At 34.2% G+C, this 14,795-nt stretch overlaps 1 protein-coding gene across 2 annotated transcripts in view; it reads right to left on the bottom strand.

The window, feature by feature from the left end:
* The window catches only part of UBE2K (ubiquitin conjugating enzyme E2 K), a 55,249-nt gene that overhangs the window by 23,210 nt on the left and 17,244 nt on the right, over positions 1 to 14,795 (bottom strand). Inside the window, exon 2 of one of the 2 annotated variants that reach the window (XM_045834237.1) lies at positions 1,552 to 1,645. The exons of the other annotated variant lie outside the window; for it this stretch is intronic. Within the exon in view, the coding sequence (XP_045690193.1) occupies positions 1,552 to 1,645 (94 nt within the window). The remainder of the gene's footprint in view (positions 1 to 1,551; positions 1,646 to 14,795) is intronic. 2 annotated transcript variants of the gene reach the window in all.

Here is a 14,795-nt window from a genome sequence, read left to right as displayed (position 1 = left end):
AGTTGTTACACTGTATTGATTGTTCAGGGAATAATGACAAAAAAAAATCTGTACGTTTCAGTACAGACACAACCATCATACATCTAACTACACAGCAGACATTACAATGTAACATTTGTTCTCAAAATACTTTCATGTAAGGTTGATTGAACCCACAGGTTCAGAACCTGCAGATAAATAGGGCCAACTGTATATCATTATGTATAATACCTGTTATTAAGACAAGAACCTGATTTTTATAAGATATCTAAAAAATCTATTGTCCATCTAATGACTGTCAAAAGGACTAAATGAACAGCTTTCATAATGGAATACAGGAGGCACTCAACAACTAACATAAAAAACTAAATGATAGCTAAAAATGGCTCATATGAACTATAAAACAGAAAATAACATTTTATTTAATATTACTAAAGACATTTTGGGGTCTTTAAAATTTGGAATAAAAACAGGAACATATTCTAGAATATAGGATTCTTGTGCAAGTTTAAGGTAACTATTCATTATAGAATTACAGAACCACCACATTCAAAATAAGTATAACCATCACATCTACCATTCAGTAAATCCTGATTCATTCAAAAGCACAAAGTAATGATAAACACAGGCTTTGAAGTCAAAGGCTGAGACTGAAATTCCAGCTACGCCACTTAAGATGTTTGACCTTAGATAAGTTACTTAACTTCTCTGAGTTTAAGGTTAATCTATGAAAGTGACAACTATACTTACCTCATAAAATATGTTGTAAGAATTGAATGAGAAAACACATGTACAGCTCTAATAAGTAAAACCTCAATAAATGCTACTAATATAAATTGTTACATGATTTCTATTAAACAAATATTTGAATGCCTATTATATGTGAGAACCTTTGTTATGCTACCTAAACCAAACTTGTATTACTAAAGATTGCCTAATGAGGAAATAAAAAGCTATAAAACTTCTTTCTGTATCTTACCACCCGATTCCATGGTCTGAAGTAGCTAGAGACTTAGTTTTGTGAATGCTGAGTTCAGCAAGGCTTCCTCCTTTCTTTTCTATGTCTTAAAACAATCACTCAAAGCTTTTCTGAATTTTTTTAAAATTAAATATTTCAAATACACAGCCTATATGAAGACATATGAGTGAATGAAATGCTAAATGACAAACAGGGGAGAGGAACTTAAAAAAAAATTCAATATTTTTATCAGTCAGAAATTTAAGGCAAGACTTGTTATATATACCATATGAAGGGTAACTGAAAGTATATATAGTCCATGTAAGTTAGAGGCTTAACAGATATGTTTTATACTATTAAATTCTAACCTATATAACCTGTAACTTGGCTCTACTAAATCTATTTTGGGAAAAGAAAAAAATTAGCTAAAATTCATTAAGAAAAATCAGTCTAGATAAGTATCTATTTTAATTATTTAAAAACTGCTGTATATCCTAAGCCAAATGAAGTTAACCTTCTATGTAATTTATAATAGATGCTTCAGGTTATTCTGATTTAATGGTTCAGACAAGTTCTAATACCCACAATATTTTGATACAGAAAAAAGTACTTGCCTTCATATGGTGTGTCTGGAGGTCCTGCTATTTCTCCTCTTAATTCTGTAAAATTCTCATCTACAAGATCTACTTTAATTTGATTTTTGCTCGTCTTAAAAATAAACAGAAAATAAATGTTAGTTATATCAGCAAGAAAAAAAGCCTATTATAAAGTATTACCTATAAAAATTTTTGAAACCCACTCTTTCATTAGCTTGGTTATCTGCTCTAGTAAAAATAAGAGTCTGTGTTTTTCTACACTTAATTAGCCAGTTTTAAGAATATTTAAAACACAAAAAAAGACTAACATGTTTCACCTTAATGTTTTTAATGAAATAAAACCACTATGAACAATAGTACAATGGCTTGTTGAATAGGAATGCTTAGAGAAAAAGAGTAGACACTTATTTTATATTTGCCAACTTCATGTATGTTAGTTCCAAAGTGATAAATCAATTCATTTGTAAATGAACACTGATACTATACCTCTAGGTTACATGGGTTCTATCCATGTAAACAGAAAATTCAGGGTCAATAAAAGGCATTTAGGCCATAAGCTCTCATTTGAACAAAACACAACAACTCTAAATGTTTAGGTTAACCAAAATACTACACTATACACCCAGATGTGAAAGCTCTAAGCATGTCATTAACTTCCCTTTTCCACAAAAATTACTGAAGCCTAAATGCCTCACTAGTATCGTCTACTGCCTTCTTCAATTTGTTTTTCTACTTAGTTTACTTCAATGGCAACGACCTACTTTCAAAATAGATTTTTATTTTAAATTTACATACATCTATTTATTTTAGACTTTACCTTACTTCTCAAAGTACTTTCTTATCTACAGTATCACTTCAATCTCTCAATGTGTTCAAGTCAACAGTGATTCAGAAAACCCTCCAGTGGGATTCACATTAATGTTCACAAGTACTTGTCTGCAAATGGCTCTCTATTTATATTTTCTGACCTATACTAGTATCTTACAGGTCTATATTCCTCGTAGATTATCCTCCTCTTTTCTCAAATTTTAAAAAGGTAAAGACTTGGTATATTATGTGGTGGTTTTTTTTTGGTTAGAATTTCATATTTTTACCTAAGTAACACAGCGTATCTACTCTTATGAAAGAAAGCCTCAAAAGATTTCAAGAGTAAAATTTTACTTTTGCACCTATCTTCTTAAACTTGCTTCCTCTACCTACTCTAATAGAAGATACTACTTTTACTCTTTTTCTGTACTAAACAGTTTCAGTCCAGAAAAACATACAACTTAAAACCTAAATTTAAAAAATTTCATAACCTCTAATTAATTTTCTTTCAATAAGAACACAGGATAAAAAACTATGCATTTTAAAATTAAACATTCTAATTAGTACTGGTTTATTTAATCTTTTTTAATACTTGGGACTAAAGTACTATTTTATATTTATCTGAAGATAGTTTTACCCCAAACTTAAAATTAATTATAAATATGCATAATTGGAAATTTTTTCCTGTGCCCTAAAAAAAAAAAATCATTATCACCCTGGTATTTGTGGTAGAGGATTAAATGTACAATTTTAGCAATGGTAAAATATTTTGTCCATTATGCACAGCAACTGATGTTAAAATGAAAATCAGAGGCATCAGACCAATTTACAAGAAGCCACAAAGTATAACTACAGACTTCCATTTCTCCTGAGATTTCTAAGTAAAACAAGAATAATCAGATCTTGCAAATCATCAATGCTTTCAAAGTTCTCTATTGTTTCCCACAATACACCTTAACCGAAAAGTAGTAAATAACCTCAAAATGTGATGATACTGAAGGAAAGGATTAAAGTCTAAAGAAAGGGAGGAGGAGATAACAGAAATCAAAAAAGCTGACTTTTTAGGCCCCAGCTGGGTAGCTCTATTGGTTAGTGTCTTGATACACCAAGGTTGTGGGTTCAATCTCCAATCAGTGCACATACAACAGTCAACCGATGAATGCATAAGTGGAACAAGTTAATGTTTCTCTCTCCCTTCCTCTTTCTTTCTAAAATCAATAAATTAAAAATAAAAGCAAGCTTCCTTTTAGATTGCCCAACTGTGTTTGTTAGTAAAATGCTGAATAAACAATTATTAATTTTTATATCCCTGTCTTAATTTTTGTCCTCATTACCCCCAAATTATAATTGAGAGAAAAGTGGGTCTTCTTTCACTTTGAAAAATTTACTTAAGTATTCAAGAAAATACAATCACTATAACAAAATCCATCATAAGGAAGCATTCTACAGAGTCTAGAGTGGGTCTTTACCTGCTGATAACCAAAAATAAAAAGAAAATGGAGAATTAAAGACAGATTTTTCAAAGCCTAATTTTACCATTTACAACAATTATCCTTTATTAGTTCCATAGTTTAATTCAATTATCCACAATCCTGTGCTCTCACAAACTAATTCAAAATTCCACTTAAGATTCAAATTCCACTTAAAATCCCATTTTAGTGTTAGATGTGAACTGAATCCTAGTTCTGCCAATTATTTGTGGTGTTAATTCAGGTAAGTGACTTAACATCTCCCAATTTTATTCCTGTAAAATGAGAATACATATCTCAGAATTAAATGAGAATCTCCTGGATAAAGGTAGGAGATGTTGTTCACCTAACATTAATTACAAAAAAATGTTTGGTTTTGCCTTATTTTATAAAATGTATTCACAGTTCTGTTTCAGTCTAATAATAGAAATGTAATTTCTAAAAATAAATAACAAAAACGATGTGTTAATTATTTATCTTAATGACTGTTAACAACCAGGGAGGTTAACAAATTCTTTTGGATGAAACTTTGAAGAACTGTGGTTTCACTGCACTACATTTTTTTGTGACAAGAGCTGCAAAACTGCTTTTCTACACTTTTCCAACTCAGCTCAACATACAGTGGGACCTCTGGTAGTCCTGATTTTTATTATGTTCCCTTGGGGCTCCAATGCATTTCTAACACATAAAAGGAAAAGACATGAATAGAAACTACAGCTCCTCAGTAAACATTTTTAATCACGTAAACTGTTTTAAGATATAACATATATAAAATATGCAAAATAGCACACAATATTGAAGCTAATTTGGATGTGATAAAAATAAATGACCATTATTGCTAATAAACAACAGTGTAGAACTTAAGCAATTTTAATAGATTTCCAAGGCCAAGTCTCTTGATGAATTGATATCACCATCACAAAAATCTTTCAAGTACTTCCTGTGATCTACTACATACCAGAAAGCAACTCCAAGTGTTAGAGAACAAAATTAAGTTCCTGCCCACGAGGAGCTTACATTCTAGTGGGATAAACTGAAAATTAAAAGACTTTATCATATAAGCAATAAGTATAAAGTATTTTTTGTTTAACTTGTTTAAAACTTAACATATGACCTCGAGCCAGTTACTTAATCATTCTGTACATACCACCTTAGTTTCATCCTCTGTCAACTGGGGGTTAAAACAGTACCTACCACATACACAGTTTCATGAGGGAATTTAATGAATTAACACATTATATAGAACGAGTGCCACACAGTAAATGTGTTAAACACAGAATGTTTAGTAGCCACTTTACAGTGTAACATGTTGACTTTCAATAATAATGTTATAGCAGAAAACTCCCACCTAAAGCAAGTATTATTTTTTAAAGGTTAATTTATCACATTAGTCTGACTTCTACTTATAACAGAAATTTATACTAAAATAAAATTCAAATCCAAATTTCAGGTAAGACAAATATAATTCTAAATGACACCTAAAGTTATAGATGTTTCATATGCTGTAAAGAAACGATTTGCTCCCTAGTCAAATCACAACTGCCAATATTTAGGGTCACTGCTCATCACAATCATGCAAATAAATGTGAACTTCAATGCTTCCAAATTTGCTGAAAATGAGGCTTAAAAGGTTTAACAGTTGCCACAATTTAATATAAATGACTTATCTTTCTCCTGCTACTCCAAGGCCAAAGAAATAAGAAAGATTTCCACCTTTTAAGCCCTTAAATTAAAATGTGCTTAGAAGCCCTGGCTGTATAGTTCAGTTGGTTAGAGTGTCATCCCACTGTGCTAAGGTTGTGGCTTTGATCCCTGGTCAGAGTACATACAAGAAGCAACCGACGAATGCATAAACTGCATAAATAAATGGAACAACAAATAGATGTTTCTCTCTCAAATCAATAAATAAAATTAGTATGTGCTTTAGAAGAGCTTGGGGCATGTCACATTCCCAAAGCAGGGTTGACATGAAAACTGAGAGACTAAAAGGACAGTGGGAAACTGAAGGCATAGGTAGGGACACATTTATGGTTCTTACTGAAAATAAGTTCTAGACCAGTGTTGTCTAATAGAAATATAATGTAAACCACAAATGTACTTTAAAGTTTTGTAGTAATCATATTAAAGAGTACAAGGGAACAAGAATTAATATGTTAATCTTAACATATTAATCTTAACATATTAATCTCAATATATATAAATTACTATCATTTTCACAAGTAATCAAAATAAGAATTTCTGAGATTTTTAAAAATATTAAGTCTTCAAAATCCTGTGTATAACTTACAATTATAGCTCATTTTCAATCTGGACTGCCCACATTTCAAGTGTTCAAAAGCCATATGTGACAGGCAAATCCATAGATATAGAAAGTAAATTATTGGTTGTCAGGAAAGGCAGGAGGAGGGAGAATTTTTCAGGGTGATGAAATATTCTGGAATTAGTGGTAATAGTTGCACCTTGCGACTTATACTAAAAACCACCATATTTAAAATAAAAATAATAATTTTTAAAAACGCGAAGGAAAATAAAGTCATATGTAGGTAGCAGCTACAGTATTCACAGTGCAGCTCTAGAGAACCAGGAAATAATAGCCTCTCCAACTACAACAATAATATGCCATTAAAATTTTACTTTCTAAACTTCTGTCATCACACTTCACACAATCTAGAATAATTAAAGTTCTGATCATAGTGATTCAATAAATATTTACTGAGTACCTACTATTTGCAAGGCAAATAGGTACCAGTGGTAAAATGATCAGCCAGAAATGTTCCTTAATCTACTCTACCGCCATAAATAGAGCTTTCATCCAAAGGCATTAGACAATGAATCTATAATTTTTAAATGGAATACAGGATACCATGAAAGTAATATTTAACAGAGAAAATCTGGAGGGTATGAAGGAGGCTTTCTTAAAAAAAAAAAAAAAAAAAAACTACCTTTAACATACTTACCTAGAGAAAAGCCAATGAAGGCATTTTTGAGCAGAAAGTCAAACCTGTGTAAAATAGAGGGAAAGGGCTTGGTATGTTTAGGAACTGAAAAGCCACCAACATGACTAGGCAGAATAAAAGAGCAGAAATGAAGCAAGCAAAGTCAGCAAGAGCCAGATTTTATAGGGTCAAGAACAATGAGAAACATTTAAAGCTGTGACATGACAAACAGACTTGGGTCTTTACAATCTCTGTAATAAGGTGGGAAATGCCTACAGGGAAATTGAATAAGATGCAGAGAAAAAGGTTAGAAATGTAAAAGAATGATTATAAAGTCCACTGAGATGAAGAGAAGTAGATGAATTAAGAGAGACTATGTTAGCAGCCAATTTGGCACCAGGTGTTAGACTTTGGTTCAGCAACTTTGGTACTAGGGTTCTGGCTAAGAAAGAATTCAGAGCCCAGACTCAAACTGTAAGAGGAAGTTTATTTAGAAAGCCACAGAGGTAGAAGAAATGAGCTCAGGAAATGAGTTACAGAGGCAAAAGAAGAGCCTTTGAAACTTAGGAGAAAGCAGGACAGACACCTGCCTTGAGAGGCAAAAGAGGGAGGAGAGGAACATTAGGTACTCAGGAAAACAAGCCCTAGGAAGAGGAGGAGGTGAATTAAGGCACCTGTGCTGCACCCAAGTAGACAGCAGTGCTCCATCCTTAAAGCTTTCATCAGGAGGTATCAGTGGAGTATCTCAATAGAATATTCATCAGCTTTCCCTCAAGGTCATAATCTCCACTGATTAATCAGCACCAGGGCAAGGGGTCATTAGTCTTTGCAGCTGATCTTGATATCAACCATGGCATCTGCCTGGAGCTGAAACACAACTGAGGCCTAGATGTCATCTCCAGGGGTTAATGCTTAAGGCAGTGAGTGAGTGATCTTGCAATGACTTATAATTCTACCCGCTGCCAGGCACCTGGGGATCTCTGTTCTGGTGACCCTCAGCACCTGGCCCATCATATTCCTGCTTTGCTCATGCCTATCAAACTTCTTACTATAATTTGAAGTAAAATTTATAGGACTTAGTTACTGTATACTAAAAGTGTATGATCTTAAACAGGAAATAAGGATAACTCTTAAGAGTGTTGGTTTTCAACTGGGTGGAATGTAGTACAATAAACTAAGATAAGGAAATAAGAAATTGAGGGATCAGGGTTTGGGGAAGAAGAAAAATCAATTTCAATTTCAGATATAATGAAAACAGATATGAAATCTACATAAATTTAATGAGCCAAGTAGACTGCTGAAAACAGGTCTAGAGCTCAGGATGGTCTAGGCTGAAGACATGTTGAGCAAAACAGAAAAAAAAACAGGACCATCTGTTATCACTGTTACCAAAGGAAGAAAACCTTTTCAGGGGCAGAGTAGCTAGCTAATGTTGATGAGAAATTAACAATGATTATAATAGATAATACTGCATAGCAACTTATAAGCAGTATTTTAACTGATTTAAATGTAATAACTCAATCCTCGTAACAATCTAATGTGTTTACCAACAAAGAAACGGAGATACAAAGAGGTCACACAGGTATTAGCGAAGTCAGGTTTAAAAAATGACTCATGAGCCAATCTATTTCATAAGCTCTAAGATATCATTAATGATAGGATGCCCTGATGTATGCCACTAAGGAATAAACACTGTCACATTATCACACAATATTTCATCATTTAGAATTGCTATTTTACACTCAGTGAAAGAGACTTTACATTACACTTAAGGTTGCATTAAGAAAAAATAAGCAAAATGGTTATTTTGTTCATATACAGCATACTTTCAGAAGAAACTGGCAAAAGTGGTTTCCTTAAGGTAGGAAAACAGAACTATGGGTCTAGGGTAGTTAGGAGACCATGGTGCTCTCTGAGAATTATTTTAAACACATACACATGTAACTTTTGCTGTAAAACATGTTATAAAGGCTGATAGATGGAACAACAGAGGCCTTTGCAAAGTGAAAAAAAATTACTGATACCTTGGCTTATATCAGAAAAGAAGCAGAAATATAAAAAGTAAGTAAGTATAATTTTAATCAGCAACCTCAACATTTCTAAATACAATGAATAGCTAGCAAATACTTACTAATAGTAAGTAATTTATTAATTAGTACAACAGAAGCTTGCAGGTACACCAGTAATTTAAAAATAATCTCCTAGCATAACAAAAATTAATTTGGTAATTTGAACTAGCAACATATTCACCATGTCAATATCACAAGATAATTAAGGGAAAAGATGTCAGTACACAGCTACTTAAAAATACTCAAGTAATTTGTTCAGAAATCTCATAACAAAAATCAAAATTGAGAATTTATTTTGATATACATTTTTAATTTTTATTAATCAACATTAATGACATTTTCTGTCAAAATTTAAATGACTATAAAACATTTCCATTTACAAACTACATAGGTAGGTGTCAAAAGGCTGTTCTTAGATGTCTTTGTTCACAAGTCTTGGGATAACTTTCCTTTAGAGTAACTAACACCGCACAAAGCTAAAATGCTTTTAGTGTGGCTGTACTTGTTTGTATTCATTAAAGTTCTAAAATGCAAGTTCCTGTATTTCCTAATTATATAAATGCTCAGAAAAGTTGTTAAAAGTTCTCTCTGGACAACAGGATTAGGACTGAGGGGAAGAAGGGTAGATGGGTCTTGGAAACTTTTTTTTTTTATTATTAATCATTGGTCATATACAGTTTTCTCCTTTTTACTCCCAATCAAGTCCCCCCTCCCACCCTCCCCACTTCCCTCCCATTACCACCCTCCCCTTAGTCTATGACCATGTGTCCTTTAAGTTTGTTCCTGTGAAACCTTCCCACTGTCCCCTTAAATTCCCTCTTCTCTCCCCTCCGGTCACCATCAGCCTGTCCTCTATTTCAGTGTTTTTGGTTACATTTTGCTTGTTTCTTTGTTTTGTTATTTAGGTTCCTGTTAAAGGTGAGATCATATGGTATTTGTCTTTCACTGCCTGGCTTGTTTCGCTTAGCATAATGTTTTCCAGCTCCATCCACGCTGTTGCAAAGGGTAGGAGCTCCTTCTTTCTTTCTGCTGCATAGAATTCCATCGTGTAAATGTACCATAGTTTTTTGATCCATTCATTTACTGATGGGCATCTTGGTTGCTTCAAGCATCTAGCTATTGTAAATTGTGCTGCTATGAACATTGGGATGCATAGGTTCTTTTGAATTGGTGTTTTAGTATTCTTAGGATAGAGTCCCAGCAGTGGAATTGCAGGGTCAAAAGGGAGATCCATTTTTAGTTTTCTGAGGAAGTTCCATATTGCTTTCCATAGTGGTTGTACCAGTCTGCAGTCCCACCAACAGTGCACTAGGGTCCCCTTTTCTCCACAACCTCTCCAACACTTGTTGTTTGTTGCTTTGTTTATGATGGCCATTCTGTCTGGTGTGAAGTGGTATCTCATTGTGGTTTTAATTTGCATCTCTCTGATAGCTAGCGATATTCAGCATCGTTTCATGTGTCTTTGGATATTCTGTGGAAACTTTTATTCTATGGTTCTACATTTAGAATTTTTAACAATAAGGACTTCCGGCCAAATGGATGTGTAGGTAGATACGCCGTGCCTCTTCAACAACCAAAAGGAGAACAACATATTTAAAAACAAAAAATAACCAGAACTGGTAGAAAATCTAACTTTATGGAAGTCTGACAACCAAGGAGTTAAAGAAGAAACATTCATTCAGACTGGTAGGAGGGACAGAGATGGGTAGCTGGGGCAGAGAGGATGTACAGCAAGGCAACGGCTGGAGGATGCAGCAGGCTGACAGCGGCTGGCAGAGGGGCCTCTCATCTGCGTGTAGATAAACCAGGAGGATCAACTGGGGAATGAGACAGACCACGCAAATCAGGGTTATAGCAAGGGAAAAGAAAGCCTCAAAACCTTTGGCTGTAACCCTGGTTGGTTGTTTGGGGGTAGTAGGGGAAGTGACTAAAAGCCAGCAGACAGCGAGCAAGTGGCACTGTTCCCTCTCAGAGCCCTCCCCCATAGACAGTGCCACATCGCAGCCAAGTGGGTTGCCCCTCCCTAGTGAACAGCTAAGGCTCCACTTCTTACTATGTAACAGCTGCACCGAGACAAAAAAAAAAATGGCCGAAATGAAAGAACAGATCAAAGCTCCAGAAAAAAATACAACTAAGTTATAGCCAACCTATCAGATGCACAGTTCAAAACACTAGTAATCAGGATGCTCACAGAAATGGTTAAATACAGACACAAAATAGAGGAAAAAGTGAAGGCTATACAGTGAAATAAAGAAAAATATACAGGGAACCAACACTGAATGGAAGAAAACTGGAACTCAAATCAATGATTTGGACCAGAAGGAAGAAATAAACATTCAACCAGAACAGAATGAAGAAACAAGAATTTGAAAAAAGGAGGTGAGGTTTACGAACCCCTGCGACAAATTTAAATGTTCCAACATCTAAGTGATAGGAGTGCCCGAAGAAGAGGAAGAGTAAGAAATTGAAAACTTATTTGAAAACAAAATGAAGGAGAACTTCCCTAATCTGGTGAAGGAAAAAGAGACTTCTGGGAAGCCCAGGAAGCTCAGAGAGTCCCAAACAAGGTGGACCCAAGGAAGCTCACACCAAGGCACATCATAATTACACTACCCAAGATTAACAACAAGGAGAGAATCTTAAAAGCAGCAAGAGAAAAGGAGAGAGTTACCTACAAAGGAGTTCCTATAAGACTATCAGCTGATTTCTCAAAAGAAACCTTGCAGACAAGAAGGGGCTGGAAAGAAGTATTCTAAGTCATGAAAGGCAAGGACCTATATCCAAGATTACTCTATGCAGCAAAGCTATCATTTAGAATGGAAGGGCAGACACAGTGCTTCCCAGACAAGGTAAAGCTAAAGGAGTTCATCACCACCAAACCCTTATTATATGAAATGTTAAGGGAACTTATCTAAGAAAAAGAAGATAAAAACAATGAACAGTAAAATGACAACAAACTCACAACTATCAAACACTGAATCTAAAAAACAAAAACAAAGCAAACAATTAGAACAGGAATAAAATCATAGTTATGGAGATCATTTACAGGGTTATCAGCTGGGAGGGGGAAGAGGGAGAATGCGGGAAAAGATATAGGGATTTAGAAGCTTAACTGGGTAGGTAGAGAATAGACAGGGGGATGTTAAGAACAGTATAGGCAAAGGAGAAGCCAAAGAACTTACATGCACAACCTTAGACATAAACTAAGTGGGGTGACTGCAGGAGGAAAGCGGGGAACTGGGCACAGGTGGATAAAGGAAGAAAAACTGGGACAACTGTAATAGCATAATCAATAAAATATGCTTTAAAAATTATATTTATACTTAATTTCATGCCAGTGACTATAGAAAACAAAATGTGTACATTAATCACAAATTCCTTAACACTCATATAATCTTTTCTCAAGAGCCTATCCCTGCAATATCAAGGTTGTTATACAGCACACAACTTACATCGTGGGTAGTTTTCATTTACATAATATTGGAAAACCTGGAGGATACTACTGAGAATTCCCAAAAACCTGAGTTCTCAAAGAACTGTGTATATATAAAGAAAATAATTGGCAATCTGGGGTTCCTGCCAATAGATTTCTACAGTAAAGTGTTGCTGTAGAAACAAAAAGAAAAAGAAAATTCATGGGCTCAGTTGCTAAAAGAGATTAAGTAAAAATAAAAGTAGGGAAAGGAAAGGGAACAAGTCCTGACTGCTTGTGGCTCAGTGGATTGAGTGCTGCCCTGCAAACCATATGGTTGCTAGATTGATTCCCAATCAGGACACATACCCTTGTTGTAGACCAGGTCACTAGCTGGGGAGGTGTGAGAGGCAGCTGATCAATGTAACTCTCCCTCTCTTTTTTCTCTCCCTTCCCCTCTAAAAATAAATGAATAAAATCTTAAAAAAAAAAAGGCAACTAAAACTAAGATAAGCCATACACTGTATTTACTACATATTAATAACACCATAAGTAATAAATGAATTACATTAAATATTTTGTAAAAAAACCCCACCAGTGATAATTCTGAATATGAACAGAACACTGACAGAAATAGAAAAATTCACAAAAAAATGCCTTTTTGACAACCACGCTTTAAAAAGCCTCCTAGTTCTCGAACATCCCAATTTACAAAGATTAAACCCATACTGTTTCAAAACAATTAAATGGCTTAGATGATTACACGCACATTTTATAAGTCAAGTATGGCTTTGGTCCCTCAAACTTCCCCAGAAAAATTCTGAACAAATACAGGCTAGTCTCACTAAAAAGACAGTTGATTTTTCTACTTGACTGTATTTTTTTAAAGACTGTATATGAATGGTGAAAATAGGATGAAATGGGCTACCTCCTAAGTGGCAGTGCTACAGTAATGTATTGGGTTGGCGGAAAATGTTCGTTTTTAAAGTAAAAATTAAAAACATTTTTCATTTTCACTAATAATTTTATTGAACGACATATTCACCATGTTGTTTCACAACCTTCTGCCATCTTTCAGGCAACTTTATAATTCCCTCTTCCCAAAACTTTCTACCTTTTTGAGCAGAGAACTGTTCTAGGTCTGCAGTCTTCCAGGAAACTAAAATTTTTCCCATTAAGACAGTTTTATAAAGACCAAAAAACAAACAAACAAACAAACAAACAAAAAGGAAATCCAAAGGTGCAATGTCTTGTGAATACAGCACATGAATCAGAACTTCTCAGCCAACCTGGAAGTTTTTGTCTGGTCATCAAAGAAACATGCAGTCTTGCGTTATCCTGATGGAAGATTATGTGTTTTCTGTTAACTAATTCTGGACACTTTGTCAAGTGTTGCTTGTAGCTCTTCTAATTGAGAGCAGTACTTGGAATTAATCATTTGGTTTTCCAGAAAGAGCTCATAAGAGAGGACTTCCTTCCAATCTCACCACATTCATGTCACCTTCTTTGGATGAAGACTGGCCTTTGGTATGGTTGGTGGTGGTTCATTTTTCTTGCCTCACAATATTTTCAGTTCCACATTACTGTACAGTATCCACTTTCCATTGCCCAGTACATATTTTAAAAATGTTAAATAGAAAATCTCATGACAGGAAGGATTTTTTCCTCTTAACTTATGTGGAACCCAAACACCAAAACTATTAACATAACCAAGCTTGTGCAAATGCTTTTCAACACTTTGGATATTTTGAGTATGTTGGCTATAACATTGATTTTTCTGAAGTAATGTCTCCATTTGATAGTTATCAACTTTACCTGGCCTACCCAACCATGAGGCATCATCCAGTGAGAAATCTCCAGCACGAAACTTCTCAAGGCACTTTTAACACATTTGATCAGCCACAGCACATTCTCCATACATGTTGGACCAAAAAAAATTTTTTTTTTGCATTTCAGTTGCATTTTTACCTTTCTTGAAATACTAAAGCATAATATGCCCAAAATGGTGCATATTTTCTTCCATCTTCAATACTAAAATGGCTACACAAAAATTCAATTTTGGTAAGTTTTTAAAAAATGCACACTGATATGACAGCTATCACAATACAATCTAACAAAGTTGTTTTGAATGAAGTTAAAGGCAACTAAGCACTAGTAAAGCCCACTTACAGAAAAAAAAACTGAACAAACTATTAGGCCAGATCAACACAACAACCTATCTAAGAAAGCACTTTGGTCATAAAAGTATGGAAAGATCAGACTCTATGACCCAGTAATTTATTTCCAGGCATCTGAGGTAAATAAACTCAGATAAAAATTATTAAGTAAAGATATTCCTTTCAGTATACAGGGATGGGCAAAAGTATGTTTACAGCTGTGTACACAAAACAGTTTATTCTTATTATTATTTTTCATACAAACGATTGTAAATATACTTTCACCCACCCCTGTATATAGTGGGAAAAAACAGAAACTTACAAATGTTCAACAAAAGAATGGTTTAGTCAGGTAATACTAAATATAAATACATAAATTAAACATTATTTAACTTTTAATATTTAAAAGAAAT

Source organism: Phyllostomus hastatus, unplaced genomic scaffold, assembly GCF_019186645.2.
Source record: "Phyllostomus hastatus isolate PE091 unplaced genomic scaffold, TTU_PhHast_1.1 phas_contig_196, whole genome shotgun sequence".
NCBI lineage: Eukaryota > Metazoa > Chordata > Mammalia > Chiroptera > Phyllostomidae > Phyllostomus > Phyllostomus hastatus.
The sequence above is the reverse complement of the archived record's forward strand: the minus strand, read 5'-3'. Positions and strand labels throughout refer to the sequence as shown.